This window comes from Capricornis sumatraensis, chromosome 20, assembly GCF_032405125.1.
Source record: "Capricornis sumatraensis isolate serow.1 chromosome 20, serow.2, whole genome shotgun sequence".
Lineage (NCBI taxonomy): Eukaryota > Metazoa > Chordata > Mammalia > Artiodactyla > Bovidae > Capricornis > Capricornis sumatraensis.
In genome coordinates this window covers 45453568-45471377 of record NC_091088.1, presented here as the reverse complement: position 1 = coordinate 45471377, position 17810 = coordinate 45453568, and the positions used below count along the sequence as shown (strand labels likewise).

General features: G+C 39.0%; 1 protein-coding gene across 1 annotated transcript in view; it reads right to left on the bottom strand.

The window, feature by feature from the left end:
• LOC138095922 (hydrocephalus-inducing protein homolog) overlaps window positions 1–17810 on the bottom strand; it is a 152891-nt gene that overhangs the window by 108330 nt on the left and 26751 nt on the right. Inside the window, exon 6 of the mRNA XM_068991891.1 lies at window positions 10428–10552. Coding sequence (XP_068847992.1) covers window positions 10428–10552 — 125 coding nt within the window. The remainder of the gene's footprint in view (window positions 1–10427; window positions 10553–17810) is intronic.

Below are 17810 nucleotides of genomic sequence, written 5' to 3'. Positions count from 1 at the left end.
GCAGATTATTAGTAGTATTACAGTATACTATAATACTACAGTATTACGGTCTTGTTTTTGCTGTTCAGTCGCTCAGTTGTGTCCGACTCTTTGCGACCCCATGGACTGCAACACACGAGGCTTCCCTGTCCATTAACCATCTCCTGGAGCTTGCTCAAACTCATGTCCATCAAGTTGGTGATGCCATCCAACCATCTCATCTTCTGTCATCTCCTTCTCCTCCCACCTTCAATCTTTCCCAGCATCAGGGTCTTTCCAAATGAGTCAGCTTTTCACATCAGGTAGCCAAAGTATTAGAGCTTCAGCTTCAGCATCAGTCCTTCCAATGAATATTTGGGACTGATTTCCTTTAGGATGGACTGGTTTGATCTCCTTGCAGTCCAAGGGAGTCTCAAGAGTCTTCAACATCACAGTTCAAAAGCATCAATTCTTCAACACTCAGCCTTTTTTATGGTCCAACTTTCACATCCATACACAAGTACTGGAAAATCCATAGCTTTGACTACATGGACCTTTGTTGGCAAAGTAATATCTCTGCTTTTTAATATGCTGTCTAGGTTGGTCATAGCTTTTCTTCCAAGGAGCAAGCATGTTTGAATTTCATGGCTGCAGTCACCATCTGCCATGACTGTGGAACGCAAGAAAATAAAGTCGGTCACTGTTTCCATTGAGACCCCATCTATTTGCCACGAAGCGATGGGACCGGATGCCATGGTCTTCGTTTTTTGAATGTTGAGTTTTAAGCCATGTTTTTCACTCTCATCTTTCACCTTCATCAAAAGGCTCTTTAGTTTCTCTTTACTTTCTGCCATAAGCATGGTGTCGTTTGCTTATCTGAGGTTACTGATGTTTCTCCCAGCCATCTTGATTCAGCTTGTGCTTCATCCAGCCCAGCATTTTGCATGATGGACTTTGCACCTAAACAAGCAGGGTGACAATATACAGCCTTGATGCACTGCTTTCCTGATTTGGAACCAGTCCGTTGTTCCATGTCCAGTTCTGTTGCTTCTTGACCTGCATACAGGTTTCTCAGGAGGCAGGTATGACAGTCTGGTATTTCCATCTCTTTAAGAACTTTCCAGTTTGTTGTGATCTACACAGTCAAAGGCTTTAATGTAGTCAATGAAGCAGAAGTAGATGTTTTTACAGAATTCTCTTATTTTTTCTAAGATTCAGTGGACATTAGCAATTTGATCTGCAATTTAATACTATAGTATTATAGAAAGTATTATAGCATTATAGAAAATTTGCTGGCCTCAGAGGGAACCAAAGAGCTGGTTCAAGTTCAAACTTTACTTAGATGTACTGTCACTTAATGCCTCTGGGCCTCAGTTTGTTGTTTGTTAGTTAAGTCGTGTCTGACTCTTTTGTGACTCCATGGACTGTAGGTCGCCAGGCTCCTTTTTCCATGGGATTTCCCAGGCAAGAATACTGGAGTGAGTTTCCATTTTCTTCTCCAGGGGCTCTTGCCAACCCAGGGAACCAACCCATGCCTCCTACATTGGCCAGCAGATTATTTACTACTGGGGCACCAGAGAAGCCTGGGCCTCAGTTTACTCACCTTTAAAAAGAAGGCAGTTACAGAGATGTCCTCTGTAAGCACTAACATCTAATGATTTGAGATTTTTCACTTGCTATGTAATTTTCAAAAACATTCTACTTATCTAAACAATCTCTAACCATCTAATCTCTGCCATTCCCTATCCTAAACTGTGGAAAGAGGCAAAGAAAACAAAACTGTGACAAAAATATAGACAAAAAAATATTCCTAGGTCAAAGAATATTTGCACTGATTCTAAAGCCATGTTAAAACATTTCCTTTTTTTTTTAATAGTAATGATGTTTTGCTAGATTTCGTAATTCTATGTTTATAGAATGTTTATAATTCATTATAATAATTGCACAATTGACACAAAGCTCATACAGGTAAATCTGCATCAGTATAGTCAGTTAGCAGGGTTTTTTATTTTTTATCTTTTTGACCTAACCTGGCAGCATGCAGGAAATCTTATTTCCCTGACTAGAGATCAAATCCAGGCCCCTTGCTGTGGAAGCTCAGTGTTCTAAACACTGGACCACCAGTGAATTCTCTATGGTTATGTTAGGGAAAGCACACTGATTGAAACCGCCCACCCTGGCCAGGCACCATAGTAACCATTTGCATGAGTTGTTTTATGACAGGAGATCCTGATAAGGAATACGGAACTAATAAGCCACCACCAACCAGAAGAGTTTGGGAGAGGTTGAAAGGAGACACCGCGTGTCCGTCCACTTCCCAGAATCCCTCTGGCTAGCATCCATCTTGGCTGAGTGATGCATGAGCCACCAGGAAAGACCCTGAATTAGAGTGATTGGCCAAAGACCACCTGGAAACTAATCCCATCACCATAAAACCCGAGACTGCAAGCCACGCGGCAGAGCATTTCTCCTGGGTTCCCTTACCCTACTGCTCTACACCCAGGTGCCCTTTCCCAATAAAATCTCTTGTTTTGTCAGCACATGTGTCTCCTCGGACAATTCATTTCCAAGTGTTAGACAAGAGTCCAGTTTCGGGCCCTGCAAGGGGTCCCCCTTCCTGCAACAGTTATATTCAGATGTATATTATTTAGCAGTTTTAACTGCAAGATAGCATATCACACTCAATTACTGTATCATAATTTGGTACTCATTTATTAGCTTTTAGGAGGAAAAAAATAATTTCTTCATGGTTTATTAGAGTAAAATATATAACTGTTCATAAAGCTGCTCTGTGAGGTATTAATATGATTGCTTATATATTTAATAATACATCATCACACCTTTGGGGAAAAGAGCCTATTTGCCAACTTCTGATCCCTGAATTGAACTATCTCTACTTTAGTAAAAGACATAACATTTTCAAAAATGCTGAATTAGTGTATTAGCTCTGTTTCCTATTTATGCCAGTAATGTCAGCTCTAAGTTGTAGCAACATTATCAGGCATTAAAGAAAAAAACACTGCTGTGCTCTGACTTCTAATGCTCATTCAAGTAACCAAAATCTTAGAACCTATGTCTTTTTTAAGCCTATTCTGAATACTGATACTTCTTTGAATCCTTAGATTATATAAAGTTTCTCAATACCCAGTTGAAAAGTGTGAAAGTTAAGCAATTATTTCTTTGTCTCCTGTGCATGTGTGCATGCATGCTCAATTGGGTCCGACTCTTTGCAAGCCCATGGACTACAGCCCTTGAGGCCCTTCTGTCCATGAATTTGCCAGGCAAGAATACTGAAATAGGTTGCCATTTCCTACTGCAGCTATTTGTCTCCCAAGAGTCAACATTTTCACTTCTCAGTTTCAATGAAATGATAGAATTCATTTACTAGTTGTTCTGGTTTTGTTTTAGTTTGGTTTTTGTTCTGTTTCACTGTTATTAATGTAGCTTTTAGAAACTGTATTCCTAATTCTCTTCTGGAGGTTTGTAGTTTGTAAAAACCACAAGTTACTTCATTTCTTTCTTAGTTTTTGACTATAATAAAAATATAACTAAATCATCCCTGGGGTACAATCAATTGTTTGAACAAACTTGATTTCACTATGGAAGGGCATACACAGGAGGAAAGGAGGGGAGAGATATGATTCAGGAAAATGATAATGAGTAAAATATTAGATATTGGTGAAATTTACACTTGACCACCATAATTGCTAGAGCACTGGTTCAAGCTCTAGATGTCAAGAAAACAACATGTCCTAGCTGTATTTAATCAATAATTAAATCCAGTGGAGGACCAGCAGTGGAAGGGCATAAACACAACTGTTAGAAAAGTGATTGAGTACTTCCTGCTGAGGAGTATCACTGCTTCTCCTTCTGGAACATTGTTTGAAGAAGTATGAAGAAAAAATGATGCTAAATTTCCCTCCTCAAATCAATTCATACTTCAGACAGCTGCAGAAAGTTCAATCAGATGCTTATTTAAGTGAGATGACAAGCCAATGTGATCAAGGCTGCTTGGAAAAGCTCTGTGATTAATTGTGTTTAGGTAGTCATTACTGTTTTTCACTAATGAAAGGTTATAAGTCCTGGTCATTGATAACCCACAATAAAGATGAAAGCATATTCTTATCAGCAGTTCTTTTCATGTAAGGAAAATGCTACAAGACAGTTTATCTCTGTCTGCAATCTTTAGAAAATGACTTTATTCAAAAATCAAAGCTGACACCAGAACCTCAGTGTACAGAAATCAACTTTTCTATGCATGACTAAATTTTAATATACAAATATTCACTTTCTTTAGCAAGAGACTATAAATGTAAGTATGTGTGTCAAATCCAAATACTTACATAAAAGTAAAATCCAGATTGAGGACTGCTAGGAGAATGTACAGATAGCTGCATTTTAAAGTCAACAGATTAAGGGAGTAAAAATGTGTATGTAGTAATATAAGAGATTAGGGAGATGATCCACTATGGAGGAAAAAGCACTGCGTGAGAGTTGAGAGTCTGAGTTTGGGTTCTAACTGTGCTTCTGACTACTTATATGAGCTACAGGCAAGCCACTTAATTTCTTAGGATGTCAGTTTTCCACATGCAAACAAAGCTAGGGACTAGATTAGATTCTCACTGAAGTCTTCTGTCAAGTTTTGATTCTACTGATGATGTATGGGCAATCTAACTACTGTATAAATACAGCTGTTTATAATGTGAAAAAAAGATATACATTAGAGTCAGTTTTAAGCAGCATATTAAAAACTAGAGATTGAAATAACTAAAATACTCAATAAAACATTTTTCAAACTACTTTAAAATTGATCACTAACCTGATAAGAAAATAAGGACATTAAAGCAAAATGAAGAATATCAGGAAATAATCTAGTGCCAAGGCTGTCTTTTGCCCTACCAGCCTTTGTTATCTTGTGAACTTCTGTTTGGCTTTGACTGTGTGGATCACAATAAACTGGAAAATTCTGAAAAAGATGGGAATACCAGACCACCTGACCTGCCTCTTGAGAAACCTATATGCAGGTCAGGAAGCAACAGTTAGAACCAGACATGGAACAACAGACTGGTTCCAAATAGGAAAAGGAGTACATCAAGGCTGTATATTGTCCCCCTGCTTATTTAACTTCTATGCAGAGTACATCACGAGAAACACTGAGCTGGAAGAAGCACAAGCTGGAATCAAGATTGCTGGGAGAAATATCAATAACCTCAGATATGCAGATTTTATTTTGGGGGGCTCCAAAATCACTGCAGATGGTGATTGCAGCCATGAAATTAAAAGACACTTACTCCTTGGAAGAAAAGTTATGACCAACCTAGATAGCATATTGAAAAGCAGAGATATTACTTTGCCAACAAAGGTCCATCTAGTCAATGCTATGGTTTTTCCAGTGGTCATGTATGGATGTGAGAGTTGGACTGTGAAGAAAGCTGAGCGCCAAAGAATTGATGCTTTTGAACTGTGGTGTTGGAGAAGACTCTTGAGAGTCCCTTGGACTGCAAGGAGATCCAACCAGTCCATCCTAAAGGAGACCAGTCCTGGGTGTTCATTGGAAAGACTGATGCTGAGGCTGAAGCTCCAATACTTTGGCCACCTCATGCTAAGAGTTGACTCATTGGAAAAGACCCTGATGCTGGGAGGGATTGGGGGCAGGAGGAGAAGGGGACAACAGAGGATGAGATGGTTGGATGGCATCACCGACTCAATGCACATGAGCTTGGGTGAACTCCGGGAGTTGGTGATGGACAGGGAGGCCTGGCACCCTGCGATTCATGGGGTTGCAAGGAGTCGGACATGACTGAGCGACTGAACTGAACTGAACTGAACTGAACTTCTGTTTTAACTATCACATTGGATGCCTAAGACAGGACATAAAGTCCAGGACCTGCCCAAAGTGATGACACTAAATCCAAAAATTATAAAACAGAAACAGGCATAAGATATGATGAGATCCATAACATACTACCACAAAACAAGGCACCTTGACATATTAAATATATCAAATTGAAGGAATATAAGAAATGGCAGGTGCAATAGGGACTTTGTTAACCTCCCCTGAGGCAGGTAATAAGATCCCCTATGTGAGAGGTGCCTTTCAATACCGGGTAGAAAAAAGTATGTTTACCTTCAAATACAGAAGGATACCAAGAGGAATCTGAATCAACAGGCCTTACTGTCTCCCTCAATTTACTATGCTTAGTTCAAACACTGTTTGGTCCTGTCACATTTTCCCACAATTTTCCACCCTGAAGGGCAAACCTAGCGTAAAGAAATTCAGATTTTACTACTTCTTCAGATCATTTCTTTATGAAGGCTCAAGTAAGTTGCAAGTGAAAGTTGCTCAGTTGTGTCCGTCACTTTGCAACCCCATGGACTATACATATACAGCCATGGAACTCTCTAGGCCAGAATACTGGAGTGGTGGTCTTTCCCTTCTCCAGGGGATGTTCCCAAACCAAGGATCAAACCCTGGTCTCCCTCATTGCAGGTGAATTATTTACCAGCTGCTCACATATCACATAAAACTTATATTAAAAACATTTTTATGTTCTTCTCTTGTTAATCCGTCCTTTGTTACAGGGGCCACATCTTAAAAAACAAAACAGAGGAAGAAAGACATATTTCCTCCTCTACCAGATACCATGATAGAAAACCATAAGGAACAGCAAACAAAAAAATAAACAAATAAATAGATGAGCAGACTTAGTATGTCTGAATTACCAAATATACAATATAACTATATTTATTATATTAAAGAAATACAAGGGAAACATGAAAAATAAGAGTAGAGAGCAATCAGATTTGACAGAATGAAATAAGCTTTCAGTAATTAAAATAATTATAAATAATTGAAAAATTAAAATTCAGCAGATGAGTATTCACTGAAGAAGAAATTACTGAATGGGACAATGCATAGGAAGCATTCAGAGAAGTCCACAAAAAAATGGGAAACATAAAATACAGGTTAAAAGGAATAAATAATAGACAAATAGTAGAATATGTAAGAGAATAATACAGTAAGTAGTTGTGGAATTTCAGAATAATAAAAAGGAGATCGGCTGATAACCCACAGGGTAAAAATAAATAAAGAAGCACGGTCTGCACCTGACACATATGCAAAAATGAAATAAAAGATAAACCATTAACTTAAACAAAGCAGCCAAAACTACTGCCCTTATAAAAGTGGACATAAGAGAACATATTCATGATCCTGGAAAAGGTAGCGATTTCTTGGCAAGAAGGCAAAAAGCATTAATCTTAAAAGAAAAAAAAATTATAACAGAGATTTCATCAAAATTAAAAATGTCAGCTTGTCAAGAAATATCATTAGGGAAATGAAAAGGCAATCTACAGAATGGAACAGAAGATTAGTAATACATAGACTTGACAGATGACTAGTATTCAGAATAACAAGTTGTAAAGTACTCTTACAAATTAATGATAAAAGGAAAAACAATAAAAATGAGCAAAAGACTTGAAACAATTTTAAGAGATAAACTGAAAGCCAGCAAGCACATGAAAAGGTGCCCAACATCATTAATCATTAGAGAAATAAAAACTAAAACCTCGAGAAGACATCACTTTATATATCCAGTATGCCTAAAATGAACAGTACAACACTGCGGGCAGGCAAGGGTGTGAAGCAAACGGAACTCCCATGCTTTGTCAGTGGGACACTAAAATGGCACTGCTTTGAAACACTGACTTCCATGATGGTTTCTGTACTCTGCTCTTAATGTTTCACCGTTGGGTTACCAGAGCTGAAACTTCTGCCTTCTGCTTAAGCTAAGTCCAGGCTAGATCTGTCTTGCTAGCAGCCAGTGAACTGTGGACACATTCAGTTCAGTTCAGTTCAGTCACTCAGTCGTGTCCAACTCTTTGCGACCCCATGAACCGCAGCATGCCAGGCCTCCCTGTTCATCACCAACTTCCGGAGTCCACCCAAACCCATGTCCACTGTGTCGGTGATGCCATCCAACCACCGTATCTTCTGTCGTCCCCTTCTCCTCCTGCCCTCAATCTTTCCCAGCATCACGGTCTTTTCAAATGAGTCAGCTCTTCACATCAGGTGGCCAAAGTATTGGAGTTTCAGCTTTAACATCAGTCCTTCCAATGAACACCCAGGACTGGTCTCCTTTAGGATGGACTGGTTGGCTCTCCTAGCAGTCCAAGGGACTCTCAAGAGTCTTCTCCAACACCACAGTGGTCTAGTGGTGTTCTCCACTTTCTTCAATTTAAGTCTGAATTTGGCAATAAGGAGTTCATGATTTGAGCCACAGTCAGCTCCTGGTCTTGTTTTTGTTGACTGTATAGAGTTTCTCCATCTTTGGCTGCAAAGAATATAATCAATCTGATTTTGGTGTTGACCATCTGGTGATGTCCATGTGTAGAGTCTTCTCTTATGTTGTTGAAAGAGGATGTTTGCTATGACCAGTGCGTTCTCTTAGAAGAACTCTGTTAGCCTTTGCCCCGCTTCATTCTGTACTCCAAGGCCAAACTTGCCTGTTACTCCAGGTATTTCTTGACTTCCTACTTTTGCATTCCAGTCCCCTATCATGAAAAGGACATCCTTTTTGGGTGTTAGTTCTAAAAGGTCTTGTAGGTCTTAATAGAACCGTTTAACTTCAGCTTCTTCAGCGTTACTGGTCGGGGCATAGACTTGGATTACTGTGATATTGAATGGTTTGCCTTGGAAACAAACAGAGATCATTCTGTCATTTTTGAGATTGCATCCAAGTACTGTATTTTGGACTATTTTGTTGACCATGATGGCTACTCCATTTCTTCTCAGGGATTCCTGCCCACAGTAGTAGATATAATGGTCATCTGAGTTAAATTCACCCATTCCAGTCTATCTTAGTTAACTGATTCCTAGAATGTTGATGCTCACTCTTGCCATCTCCTTTTGACCACTTCCAATTTGCCTTGATTCATGGATCTATCATTTCAGGTTCCTATGCAATATTGCTCTTTACAGCATCGAATCTTGCTTCTATCACCAGTCCCATCCGCAACTGGGTGTTGTTTTTGCTTTGGTTCCATCCCTTCATTCTTTCTGGAGTTATTTCTCCACTGATCTCAAGTAGCATATTGGGCACCTACTGACCTGAGGAGTTCATCTTTCAGTGTCTTATCTTTTTGCCTTTTCATACTGTTCATGGGGTTCTCGAGGCAAGAATACTGAAGTGTCTTGCCATTCCCTTCTCCAGTGGACCACATTCTGTCAGACCTCTCCACCATGACCCATCCATCTTGGGTGGCCCCACACAGCATGGATTAGTTTCATTGAGTTAGACAAGGCTGTGGTCTGTGTGATCAGATTGGCTAGTTGTCTGAGATTGTGGTTTCAGTCTGTCTGCCCTCTGATGCCCCCTCTAAGCGCCTACCGTCTTACTTGTGTTTCTCTTACCCTGGACGTGGGGTATCTCTTCATGGCTGCTCCAGCAAAGTGCAGCCGCCACTCCTTAAAGATAAATATAGACTGTACGACTGGTTATGAGATGCTGTTATGTTGGGCTCTGTGGAGCCAGGACCACTTACCCACAGGTCCTTAAGCAAGGGCTTGCTTGGTCTTGCTCAGACACACATCCACAAAGCCAGCAATTCTGAACTGTGACCTAGATGTTATTTGCTGATTTTTCCCTGACTGTGCACTATTTTCTCCCTACAATGCCCTTCTGATGCAGACAATCTGGGTCAATCAACATAAATGGGTAAAGAAGACATGAGAAAAAGTGAGAAAAATCATGAAATAATAAATAATAGGACAGAGGAGCCTGGTGGGCTACAGTCCATGGGGTCGCAAAAGAGTCAGATGCAACTCAGCGACTGAACAACAACAACAAGATAACATATATTAATTTGCAAACCAATTTTGGAGACTGGCATAATGTACATGCAATCTACATGAACACAGAGCAAATAGCTGCAAAAACAGTAAGTGAATATTCGTTATTATGCAGGGCAGGGCCTCTAAGAAAATGCTAGCAGCAACAAAGCCCCAGATTTAAGTAAGATGCTAAGTAAGATATTTGCATATTCTAAGGATTAAATAACCAGATCTTACACAGACTAGAGGGCATGCAGAAGAACATTTTGAACTTGAGTTTATATTTTTTAAATGTTAGACAAAGGCAGCAGTAAATTGAAAGCCCAAGGAATATTAAGTTAATTTCAAGTTTGCATTTACATATAAATAACTTCAGTAACTTCTGGGTAACTGGTTCCTTCCCTTTCTTCTGAGCCCTGTATTTCTCAGGCTTTCAAGCACTGGAGAAACTGGTAGGTGGGATTTATATGTGGCTCAACATTATTTCTGCTGGAGGCATTTACTCTTTAGTTCTTTACCTTGTGGGTCTTAGCTTTAATCTAATGCATTCAAAATAACCATTTCCTATTTTGCTTAATCATGTTCTCCATCCAACCATTCATAACAGGTAGAACTTTTACCAAAGAATAATGCATACCTGTGTCATAATGCACAATAAGTCTTTCACTGTGATTGCCCACAGTCTGTGGTTCAAAATCCACTTCCAGTTGCATGGACTCTCCTACATTAAGAGTTCCAACAGATGGCTCTACAGAGAAGGGCCTGCAACACACATGGAGACACACACCATCAGAACACACTGCTGACTAGTGTGAGGGGAAGGGGAGAGGAAATGTGAGTTCCAGGTCTGCAGAGAGAGCACACTCTATTCCACAATTCAGTGATTCAGAATTATACTTTCTCCTTAATGTAGAAAAGCTTTATATTAATATTAAAATAACAGATACAGAACAACAAATGTAAGAAAAACTGAAATGGTGCATAATAGTCTTGTTTGTATCCTTGCCATTTAGCCATTCTTTGAACATTCACTGACTGATTCCAGTGAAGAATGGACTCATAACATGTATACAAATACTGTAATTTGCAAAAGAACAGTACCTTCAAAGAGATAAAAACCAAGTTTGGGGAAGAGTTCAGAGAAGAGAAGGTTTGACAATGGAGAAACCATATCAAAGTCTCAAAAGGAAAATTATCACACAATTGCATGAGGATGAGATGAGCGCAGTTTAACAAAGGGTCTATTTATAATAAAAGGGTGAAGGGATATAGGGAAACTACAAGAGACAATATGATCACCCCGGGTTATTAACAGTAGAACGCTTACCAAAGAGCACAAATACCCAAAGAGCCAAGAAGGAGGAGTGGTTTTGAAACCCACCAGTGGCCTAAGAGAAGGCTCCAAGGGCTTTAGTCAAGAGTTACAGTCATTCCAGGGGGCCTCACACGTACGACTCTAGGGTGAAAAGTGTCTTGACCTTATATCCTTTGTCTGATTGCCTGCTGGGGCTCCCACTGACTGACCCCAACCAAAAGCCAAAGGCATAGGAGCCTACTGACCTCTTAAATAGGTCAGCCTCCTGGGTGAGAGTAAGCTGGAAAAGGATGGAGAGCATTTGGAAAGGGGAGATCTGTCTCTTGAAAATAGAATTTAGGCAAGGAGACCTTATGAGGAGGTAGGGTAGATCTGGGAACAGGAAATAATTGAGTTTAATTGCCCTGGAAAGGAACAGTAAGAGAGAAGTTGGATCTGATCGTGATGTACCTTAAATAACTTACAGAGCTCTTCCTTTTAAACAGGAAACCCAGCCCATTTAATTCTTTCCATGGTCCACCTCACTCCTTTAAATTGCTTATTTTTCAAAGTAATGTGCCAGACAATGTATCTGGCAGGCTAAGCTGTTTCTGATTATTTACTTCAATGCAAGCATTTTTAGAGTCTTCATTCCTTAAAATCTTCCCTTAGATAATGAACTTAATTTCAGAAAACCTAACCTTTCTTCTTTGAGGGTACGGAGCTTATAGTCTGGGTAGCACTTGGTGGTACCTCAGATTATCACTGCAGGATCTCAAGTGCTTCCTAGCGTGGACAATGGTTAATTTTCTCTGGTGCTCTCTACTTGGATTGCCCTTTTCTTTCACTACTTGCCCATTCCTTTGTCTGTCCTTTTCCTGTACCTTCAGCACCAATCCTCCGATGAGCTCCAGGCACTGCGGTAGGGGTACCATAAGGCAGTAGTTACTAGCCTGGACTCAACTGAATAAGTTCAAAACCCAGATCAGTCATGGGTTTGGGTAAGTTACTCAACCTTCAGTCTCCTCATCTGCAAAATGAGGTCATGACAGCACCTATTTCACAGGATTGTAGTGAGAATTAAAGGAGCTGACACAGGTAAAGTGCTTAGAATAAATTTGGCACGTAGGAAGAGCTAAACAGATGTTTGTCATTATTTTTGTTATTGCTACTGTTATCTGACTCACTGGCAGCCCTTAGATGGAAAAGGAGACGAGGATGATCTTCAGAATTCAGATAAGATCAGGTATTTATTATTGTCCTTTCAATCCTTCACTCTGCCCCAGAGACATTGTGAAAAACACACAGAGGACATAACACCTCGTTCAAACACCTTCAGTGGCCCCCGTAATTTATGTGATAAAGTTCAAAGTCCTAGACATTTAAAGTCCCAAGAAATCTGTTTCCAACCAGTTTTGGCTTTCTCATGAAACAGATACATCTGTCCAAATGTCCTGTATACCTGTCACATTTCACAGCAGGCTGGGGTGCACAGGATGGGAGAGCTTTAGTCTCTTCACCCATAACCCTCCCCAGCACTGCATCTCCTCTTCCTTCCAGCCAGGCAGCCTACATACACATTCCAGAACTGCTTGAGTTGTATAGGAACATTCACTGTTTTCCCAGTCATACTCCTTCCAAAGTCACCCATCAGAGCCCACAGTCAGAGTTACCTCTTAAATTGAATCTTTCCAGATTCTTCCTCTTATTAATAAAGTCTCCTTCCTCTCAGGGGAAGCTGTAACTTTATTTTTACTTTTTACTTTGTACTATAATAAGTTTTCATGCCTGTCTCTCTCAATAGCTAGAGACTTTTGAAAGGAAAGAGAAAGCAAACAAAATTTCAAAAGCATGTACTCTATGCTGAATACTACAGTAGGCATTTCATATATGTCAATTCTTTTAGTCCTCAAAAACCTTGAGAAAGCAGGTCCTGTTATTTGCATTTTAGACATGAGAAATGTTTGCTCTAAAAGCACATGCAACCAGCCCAAAGCTACCCAACTAGTGAGTGGTACAGCAGGGATGGAAGCTTGCCCTCAAGTTCAAGTTCTCCCTATGTCCCCAGACTATCCCTGAATGTGGAAACCACCTAGTTAGATTTATCTTTGTGTCTCTCACCAGCCCATGCACAGTTATTTACTCATAAGAGCCTCTCAAAACATGTTGAATTGAATTATAATCAACTTTTAAAGGGAAATTTAAAATATATCTAATTTTTACTTACTCTTTCTACCATTTTGGTGGAATACAGAAGGAGCAGACTTCTGGTATCTCAAGAATTTCTACTTGATGGGAGATGAAGGTGAGTCTTATTGTCTCTAAAGTTCTTTCCTTTCTTAAAGGCTCAGAAAGAATCAAGAACTGGCCCCAGCTTCCTGGCTTTGAGAAAAACACTGTAGTATTTTCTTCTATCTCTGCTTTCCTAGTTCCTAATATTTTTCTTCCTACACTGTGTTTTCATTATCTTTTCAAACATTTCTCAGTAGCAAAATAACAGTTTTGGAATGAATTAGTATTACATTACAGAACCTAAGTTAATTTTCTATGGACAAAGGGACTCTTCTTAGGACCTCTAGAAATTCTAATACTAAAGAGTGGTAACAGTTTCTTCCTTTTTGTGCTAATTGTTGGGCTTATATTACACTAAACTTCTTCAGTGGTTAGAAAGTCACCTGAGAGAGCCATTGCTACTTAGAGCTGCCTAAGCTTCTTCAATAAATCAGACATTAATTGGAGAGAGTGTGTTAAATTCTGGTGTTTAAACATGTCTATAATTTGATTCTGTACTTCATTTTACTAAAGGCAGACAGACTGAAAAGGCTAGAGAATACCAAGTACCAGAAAATGATCTTACAAAGAGGTAAAGGGTGCTGTTCCTCCAGGGTATAAGGCTGGCTCTGTCTACCAGAATGTCTGGTTTTGATATCACATCCTCATTAATACTGCATACTTGATCAGGGAGGGAATTCAGGTTTGTGAAAACTCATGAGCCATGAGAAAGATTTTGAGTTTTTTGTTCAATTCACTAGGAACTGCTCGTAAGAACTAAAATGATCCCATCCAAATGATTCAATATTTTAGCAGAAGACTAAATATTGATTGTATTATATTAAACACTGAATATAAAATTAGTATTTTTTTCCTTTAGAGAATATTATTAATTGATTCCTAAATTGAGATTTTAGATTTTTAAATTGCTTCTTCATTCTTTCTATTTCACCTTCCAAAATTAATCCTACTTTAATAGTCAAACTTATGCTGGTACCTACAAGAGTTTTAGGTCAAATCTGTAATAAAGTTGAAAAGTTATTGTTTGTGTTCTCTGTATATTTTACAGCACATTGAGGCTCCTTTTATAGTGTAAAAAAACATTATGCCTCTTTTATGGTACTTGGCACATGTTTTTCATTTTAAGTTATTGTAGAGGTTTATAGTTGTAGCTCTGTTGTGATATACTGTTGGTTAGGCATCCTATAAACATTTATTGAGCACTTATTTATTCTAGACACTTTGCTAGATGCTGGGGACATACAAATGAAAAGAGATAAAATCCTTGCATTTGAGAAGCTCATATTCTAATGGGAGCAGCAGACACATAAAGAGAGTTTTATTTTTTGTTATTTATATGAACCTATTTATAAACTTAGCCATTAATTAAACTATTATTTCAATGAAAATAATATGATTTGCTTTTTTAAAACAATTCCCTGAGAGATATTTCTAACTGTATAATGACCATAAAAGAAGCAAGACTTTTTGACTTCCCAAACTATTACTGCTCCACTATGTCTGATGAGAATCATGTTGTCAATGAAAGAGGGGTCCTCAGTCCTGCCTGGGCAGCATAATCACCTACACATTTTTTAGGATAGTCATCAGAGGATCTCCCCAGACATTCGGATTTAATACAATGTGACCACAAAATCAGCTGCATTCTTCAGAAACCAATTCTGGCTAACTTAGACAGAAAGGGGATTTATTGGAAGGATTTAGAAGTAACTCACAGAATCGACATCATGGTTGTAATACACACATTTAGAGGAAAGAACATTAAAGTACCATTTGGTGCAGAATCTACACAGGAAAACAAAAATGAATAGGAAATTCAACTGAAAGATTTGATTATACAGAAGATGGAAGCTATGAAAAGCCCAACTTAAGATGGTAAACTAGCTCAGGGATTGGTAACAGCAGTAAGCCACTTCCATCACTGGGCTGGAGACAAAAGGAGTGGAGGAAGTGTTAGCAGATCCTGGGGACTGGGTAGAAGTTAGAACCATGGCAGGTCTGTCTGACAGGAGCTAGAACAGTAGAGGAGATGCAGCTGCTTTGCTGGGGACTCTACTGAAGTCAGAAAGGGAGAAAGAGAAATACTGTGACTTCTTCCCATTCTCCAACCTCCTCCTAGTTCCCACCCCCCTGGACAAACACAGCTGGCATCCAGCAGGTCTGCAGGCGAGGGGGGCTAACACAGCCCAACATTGATGTTGAACAAAGTCTGGAAGGGCGAGGAATGGATCTTAAGGTAAACAAGGCCAGAACTCCCCATGTTGGTTTTTAATCCAAGTTTTATTATTAACTTACTGGGAGAACTTGAATAAGTCATTTTCCTTCTCAGACCTTACTTCTTTCATCTGTAAAATTAAAATGTGGGACTCTGAGCTTCTAATGTCATTATGATTCCTGGCTAGTCCTTGAGTTAGCTCACCATGTTACCTTAGAAGTGCTTCTATATCATGATTCACTTTCAGTTGTATGAATACAAAAGTTTTAGATCTTTTCCTGCAACTTCATACTATTAAATCTGTGATTTCATTTTACTTTATATGAATGTATTGCCATTTACGTGTAGTTGTGAAGATCCAGCCAAACAATTCAGGAAGATATGCTGCCTGTGTTTGTTTTTCCACCTTACGTGGATTCTCTCTTTCACTGGAACATTATCAATGTAACAGGAAGTTTTTAACATGTATTATGGATGGCGGTTATGAAGGATCTTTTTTCTTAATGTAAAGAGATTGGTTCTTTCTAAGTGACAGTGAGGCAGTTGAACAACTTGCTCCCTGCATTCAATCAAAATATGAGTCTTACCACAAAATGCAAACAAAAGCTTTATAAGTACTTTGACAACCTGAGCAGACACTGATTTACAAGAGTTTTTCCTTTGCTTCTGCTGACTGATTTATCTAAAGTAGGTCAGAGTCCTGCTTCCACCCAGGAGGAAGAAAGCTTGAAAGAGTGTTTCTCCTACACTAACAATGAAAAAAAACAGATAAACTACAAAATCACAATTTTTCTCAAACCCATTAGAGAGCTGACATTGCAGGGCAAACAAAAATGGGCAATGCTCTGCTCCTAATTAAGAAGAGACATGTGCCGAGGAGTTCACCTGTGGCAGATAGAACATTCCTACAAGCAGAAGAAATGATGAAAGAGGATGGAGCAAAAGACATATTTGAAGAGATAATAGCTGATATTTCCCCAAAATAGTGAAAGATCCAAGAAGTTCAGAAAATGTCATGCAGGATTAAAACCAAAACAAAATAAAAGCAAAATAAAATTCTTAAAACAAAAAATAACCAAAAACAAAATCCACACCTAGATTCATCACATTTAAACTGCTTAAAACCAAATATCTTCAGAAATCTTGAAGGTAGCCCAAGACAAAGATATAATTACCTGTAGACCTATAGATGAACAAAGCTAGAAATCTCTAAAATCTCATTAGAAAAATGTAAGCCAAAAGTCAATAAAGTGACATCTTTCCAGTACTAAAAAATGTATATATAATTCAATATTCATCAAATGTATACATAATTCATAATTCTATAGAGAAAAAAATCTTTCAAAAATGAAGACAATATGCTTTTTCTTCAGGTAGACAAAAACTGATAGAATATCCACTAGATTTGTGCTACAAGAAATATTAAAGTAGATTTCAGCCAGGAACAAATGATACCAGACAGAAACTTGAATCCACATGAACTGGTTTACAGATAGTGATGCTCCTGGGACACATGTAAGAATAAGCACAAATTCCCTCCTGTGGGATGTGCCTCAACCTATATTATGGCATCCCTGCTACCAAGTAACCTGAAAACTCTCCCACCAGAAAATACCTAGGAAGTCTGGATAAAAAAAATAACTTACGTAAGTGTAGCTAAGCATGTAAAAAAAAGAAAGAAAAGGCAAATCCACAGGATTCAGATCCTCAGGAAAATAAGAACCAGAGCAGTAGGCTACTGAGCCCTTGAAGCCTGGGTTTTAACAGCCCTGCCAAAGCAGGAGAAAAGGTCTTGGGATGGTGAAGTCAGGGGGGCTGGTAACAAAATCCCCATATAAACCTGAGAAACGTCAAAGGCTACCAGAACATTAGCACAAGGGAAAATGTCTACCTTGGTTCCACGGGAGGGAAAGAGGAACTCCAGGGAATTCATATTGGATGTGTGTCTTCTATAGGTTTGGGGTTTGGACATACATGCTCAGTCCAGGAAACCCTACGCCAAGAAATTCCCAGAAAGGCAGTCTACGTGGTCTAACCAGGCAGAAGTAAATGCCTGAAGAGATGTATCCTTAAACTAGCAAAGGATTCCACAGATAAAGCCCTTATGAAAATGAATTCATGATTCAGCCCAGGATCTGCACTATTTTTCAAAAAGCCACAGAAAAGAACTTGACCTTCTGTCTCCTGTCTTCCCAAGCTGGCCACTCTTATTATGGTCC